The 6,000-nt window shown below is 44.2% G+C and overlaps 1 protein-coding gene across 1 annotated transcript in view; it reads left to right on the top strand.

Annotated features, from left to right (window-relative positions):
- Window positions 1–2,573: 2,573 nt before the first annotated feature.
- The window catches only part of SCN11A (sodium voltage-gated channel alpha subunit 11), a 71,363-nt gene continuing 67,936 nt past the window's right edge, over window positions 2,574–6,000 (top strand). Inside the window, exon 1 of the mRNA XM_082637464.1 lies at window positions 2,574–2,871. Coding sequence (XP_082493590.1) covers window positions 2,605–2,871 — 267 coding nt within the window. The 5' untranslated portion in view covers window positions 2,574–2,604. The remainder of the gene's footprint in view (window positions 2,872–6,000) is intronic.

Genomic DNA, 6,000 nt, shown 5'->3' with positions numbered 1-6,000 from the left:
TCAAAATACCCCAGGGTCAGAACAGCAGGGCCAGAGTGTCCATTTTCTTCGTTAATAGTCTCATTATTATGGCAGCAGCCCTCCACTGAATTTCTTGCTGCAACTTAGCATAAGGTCCAGTTTTTGCCATCCAGGGTCTTTCCTGGCTCATCCATTTTATAGGATCAACTAGCATTCATATGCTGTTTACTGCAAAAGACTTCATGCTTGTCTTAAATATCTTTTATGAGCTCTAGAGCCAAATTCAGTAGAGTCTCATTATATGCTCACTTCATTTATACAAATTCAGTTACATATGTTTATGAGAGAGGTGAGGGAAGAAATAGAAGGGAAGAGGAACAGAGGGGAGAGGAGAGGAGAGAGAGTAATTTAAATAGTACGGCCAATTCCATTATCCAGGAGCATCCATAAAGATCTTGACCCTGAATGAATGCAGGACAGAATGCACTGAATCTACGGTCCCATATTTGGTTTCTGTTGACATATGGCTCACACCTTGTGAGTACTGCATTACCCTTAGTGTGTTTTAAGACACGTATGTTGCCCTTATCATGGCCCTTAAACAGAATCCAACTACTTTCTTCACTGAAGAAAGAGGTTCTATTGAATTTGTTGACCAGTGAGTTGGGATGCCTCTTCAATATGGTACCTCCCTAAGGGATTTGCAAGGGAAGTTTTGACTATGTTTTTTGTTTTTGTTTCTTTCTTATGTGCTTTTTTCCAGAGGCTAACACGTGTAAGCTGTGATTTCTCTGTATTCAAGTGCTTCCCGGTTCTCTCCACTTGCAGGTCCCATCAGTGGCTTCAACTCCATGTGTTTTAATCTGAATCTATTCCCCCAAAGCTTTCTCCTTCCCTAGTGCTCTCTATCTGAGCGAGTGGCACTGTTGACTCACTTGCTGAAGCCAGGAGCCTTGGCTCCTTCCTGTCCCTTAAATCCCTCTCTTCCCATGAATCACTTGTCAAGGCTATTTTTAAAGAGACTCTCAAATCCATGCACTCCATTAGGTCATCCTCAGTGGTTATGACCTGTTGCAACAGTTTCCAATCTCATTCCTCCTATTCTGGCCTTCCCAACTCCTTCATTCCCCTATCCCAAGCCTATCCATTCTCACCAGTAAGAGGGATATTAAAAAAATGATAGTGTTACTCCTCTGGAATAATAATAATAGTAATAACCCACCCTTCAGTAACACTCTGCTACCCTCAGGGTGAAGTCCATGATCTTTACTAAGGATTACAGGCCCCCACATGCTCTCCAATGCTGACTGACCATTTCACTCTGCACAATCTCCATTCTGGGCAAACAAAACCTGTTGATGGACACCATGTTCTTTTTCAACCAAGTGTCCTCGTACATGTTCTTTCTTCCCCACTGTAACACTCTAATGTCCCTTTTTTTCTTCTCTGAGACTTACATCTCCTTCAGGTCTCAGCTGAGACATTAAAGCTTTGGTAAGCCATCCCTGATTCTGCAAAACTGCTTAGATGCTTATCCTATGAACAGACATAGCACCCTCTATTTCTTTCCTATAGTAGCATTTGTCTTACTCTACTGTAATTTCATGTCTTTTATCTGTCTTCTCCGCTACAGCAGGCAGTGTAACTGTAGGGCCTGGAGGAGAGACTGAGGTTTTTTCACCGTTAGTGCCTAGCACTGTGCCTGGAACAGGCTCTGAGCACATGGTTGTTGAATGAATAAACCAGTCCTGTGCTGGGTTCCCCATTGTAATTCCTTGGAGTGGTGTGGGAGTCAGTCCTAGATTGGCATTCAGTAAATTAGAAAGGAAGAAGATGCCTAGCATGGGGAATAAATGCATTCAACTTAAACACTACTGCTTTTTCTCAGAGTCTAGTTTTAAGCCTGAGGCTGTAGAGAAAGTCCTTGTAGAAAGGGCTGTCAGGGATAGGGGCTGGGAGAGCTATTATCCCATGATAGAGTGACTTATTAGCTTTGGCAAATCGTTTTTGCTTTCTTGGGGTCTAACTTCTGCCAGGTCTGGGTCTCAGAAGTTAGGGAGCTGGCAAAGGATCATAGATGTTAGTGTAAATGTTCACGCCTGTGTTTATGGCTCTTTTGTTTCCATCCCATCACATTTCAAGAACTTTGCCGACCAAAGGTGAAGACTCATGCACTCATAGTTTTGATTTTACAACCCCCAACTATGGCCCACTTGATTCCCTATTCCTTCCTCTCCTGTTCACACTGTGGCCACTTGTCTACCATCTGCAGGTCCCATTTCAGTAGTTCAGCTGGTTCAGTCTTACTGTCTTCCTTGATGCTTGGGTCTCATTTTTAGAGACTGAGCTTCTTCTGCTCATTGATCCTGAACTCAGCTTCCCACCTATTTCCAGGTCCTCCAGGAATGATGTCCTGCTTTGGTCTCGCCTATGCCCAAAATTCTTTTTATATCCACAATAGTGGTCACCACTTCTGACCTTCTCCACAGCTAGTGAGTTCCCAAGCCCCCTCACCTCAGTCTCAACTCTTGTAGACCCCATGATATGGTCCTTGGAGAGTGGAATCTCAGGGCAGACAGTGTAATTTTCTACCTCCCAGAGCTCTCTGAGGATCTGCTGCTTGTCTCTGCCCCGAGGGTGAAGATGGATGACAGGCGCTACCCGGTGATCTTCCCAGATGCGAGGAATTTCCGCCCCTTCACTCCTGACTCTTTGGCTGCAATCAAGAAGCGGATCGCCATCCAAAAGGAGAAAAAAAAGTCCAAAGACCAGACAGCAGCAGAACCCCAGCCTCGACCTCAGCTTGACCTAAAGGTGTCCAGAAAGTTGCCCATGCTCTATGGTGACATTCCCCATGAGCTGATAGGGAAGCCCCTGGAAGACTTGGACCCATTCTACAGAAATCATAAGGTACCCTCTGTGGGGAGGCTGGGGTGTTCTAACCATGTTCTAACCACAAGCTGTAATTGGCATTGCATGGATCTCCAAATATTGATCTTGGTGTATAAAGAGGCCAGACCCCACTTCTCCTTTGCTGTCACCCCCTGTCATTGCTTTCACAGTCCTGAGAATGGCTTTCAGTACTAATTTTCTCTCTGTAATAATGCATGTCTTGGAAAAGAAGGTGAATGAGGACGAGCAGCAGAAGGGTAAAAGGAGAACAGAGAAAACATAAGATGGTGTCAGGAAAGAGGACTGGACTAGCAGTCAGAAAAGTTGGGTGTAGGCCATTTCAAGTAATTGGATTTATAACTTTGGGTAAATCTCTTCACTAATCTCACTTTTCTAATCAGTAAAACGGGAATAATCCCTGCTCTCCCTACATTACAACATAGGCATGCTATGGAGCCTTTAAAAACTGTAAAACATTATAAACTGTAAGGCATTATACTGATATGAAGAATTAATATCACTGTCCATGAATGTCCATTTCAGCAACTAGAGTTTACCTTGAAAAACTCTTAGGCAATAGGCTTTTTAGGCCATTAAATGAGATTTATGAAGGTCAAAGCCCTAGACCAACACTTGGCACATAAGAGGAGCTCAATAAATGAAGTTTAAGAATATTGTAATCAAGTAGGCACATGCAGATTACATGTAAACTCCATGCCGATATGTGATAGGCTTGCTGTTTTATCTACCTAGATGTAGGGAAATTCTAGTAAAAGTTCTTCAAAGGGGTTCCTGGGTGAGGAAACATGAGCTCAGGTTCTTCTGATGGCTGTTTGAAAGCCTGGGGCAGTGAGGAAAGTCCTCTACAGACCATCCATCCCCTTTCAGGAAAGACTCAGAAGACCTTGCCATCATCATCTCACTGTGTGATCCAGCAGAGAATGGAAAACCCACTTTGCCAGACTGAAGACAGGGAGGAAGGAGGCTGGGGAGTTTGGGGCAAGTCCTGGAAAATATGGGATGCTGAGAGCATCCCTTTCTGGCACCCATGAGAAATTGACCTCTCCAAAGAAAGATTGCCTGGTTTGTATGTCCTTGAATTGGACAGACTTGGGGTTACCAGGCCGAATGGGGACTTGTGCGATGGAAGAAAGCTGGGTATGAGTGGGAAGGACCAAAAAGGGGAAAAGAGACGAAGGAGCAAAAACACTCCAATATTTCTCCTTCTCCTAATGCCCCAGAATTCCAGGGGCTTCTAGGAGGCAGAGTAGTTGGAGGTGAGGTAACTCCTGGAGGCCTCCTTCTGCCTCTAGGCTGGGTAGGAGATCCAGGAGGTAGGCAGCAACTTGGTGTTTTGCGGCCAGTCCTGGGAGGACAGGCTCTGATACAGCTGGGATGGATGTTCTAGGACCATCTCTTCTCAGCCTGGGTCCTCCCTTTAAATCAGGAGACGTGATACTTGTTCAGAGCTCTGCACACCCATGACCTAACACGTCAGTGCTCTCAGCAGTCATGTGAGCTATGTGTGGTGTCATTAGCACTTCACCTTACAGATGAGGAGACAAAGCCTTGATGGGGAAGTGGCTTACACCAGGTCAAACAGCTAGTTAGTGGTGGAGCTGGGACTCAAACCCAAGGGCTCTTTCTGTAGTCGCAGGTCACTTCCTCTCTTTTCAAAGCTTCCATTTTTGAAGAGCTACAGGGAAAAGAGTGGAGATGTGTCAGCAAGCAGACAGGTTTAAATCATTAAAACCCTGGCAAGTGTAGTTAAATACACTATTAGTTGAAATATTTAAAGCAGTCAGAGGAGGCATTAATAAAATATCAAAATCAAAGGGCATAAAATGGATAACTAATAAGAACCTGCTATATAAAAAAATAAATAAAATTCAAAAAAAAAACTCAAAGGGCATAGAAGTAGAGCCATATCATACCACCTATTAATCTGGGTGACCCACCTTAGGAAGAGGTTTGCTCACTGCCCTAAAATCGTCTTTCTGTCCAAAGGAAGGGCACAGAATCCCCAAAGTGAGTCTTAGACCCCTGGGCTCATAGCTTTTAAAGAAACCCTGTGACCCATTTCATTTTGTTATGGAGGAAACAGAAAATATCCTAGTCCACATTTTCCCTGCAGCCAGATGGCCAGCAGACAAGTAAGTTCCAGCAACTCAGTGAAGGAAGTTGATGTTTGGCAGTGGTTGAAGTTCTGGTATCTCAACCAAGGCGGCAGCTACCCCACTGTTTCTGGGCCTGGGTGACAAGACCTGTCTGTCCTGTCTGAGAATATGCTGGATTACATGTCAAGTAGTACTTTTCTGCAAATCTGAAAGGAGCAATGACACAGGAGACAGGAATGACCCTAGTTCTATGAAGGCTTTTATAACAGCCTTCAGGACACATAAGGGGACAGCCAGATGACAGTTAAATGGAAAGGGAGAGGTCTGAGGGTTGATGTTAGAAGCCTGTGAGTCATTGGTTGTTGTCCAGGTGCAGGTTCAGGCCCAGAGCCCAGGAAGACATGCAAGGAGGAAACGGGCGCAGGTTTGGTGTTTTTCAGTGGGGCCCAACTGGACACTTTGGGTGAACAGTGCACCATTTGGTGTGTCTGTCCTGGATTTGGCATCCCAGGACGTACCCACTACAGGCCAGTAGAGCCTCCAGTGATTGTGACAGATAACCAAAAACACCCACACACATTTCCATTGCCTTCTGTAGGCCCTCTCCTGTCAGTCGAGAACCTCAGGCAGATTTGCCTTTGTCCAGGGAGGTGGGGGGAATGGGAGAGCAAGTCTGGGAACCGTGATGACTTTTTATTGAAAATCCTCAAGGTTAGAAGTGAGTGGCAGACTATTTCATGTAGGACAGCTCAGGTATAACAATATAAACTCTCTAGGTACCTGACTATTCTAGGATTCATTACAAAGTTTTTATTTAATTTAATTTTATCTTTTATTGAAGTATAGTGGATTTACAATGTTGTGCCAACAAAGTTTTCATTAGTAATCAAAATAATTTAAAATAATCTGCCGAGTGTGAATGTTCAATTCTATTTCTGTCTCTTCAAGTTCTCTTCTAGTTCTTGTCTCCATAAATATATTACCATGGAGTACAATACAGAGGGTTTTGTTTGACCCAGTTATTACTCTT

Source organism: Mesoplodon mirus (assembly GCF_964341445.2).
Source record: "Mesoplodon mirus genome assembly, chromosome: 12".
In the NCBI taxonomy this organism is placed as follows: domain Eukaryota; kingdom Metazoa; phylum Chordata; class Mammalia; order Artiodactyla; family Ziphiidae; genus Mesoplodon; species Mesoplodon mirus.
Note: the sequence above shows the minus strand (reverse complement) of the source record. Positions and strands in the feature narration are given on the sequence as shown.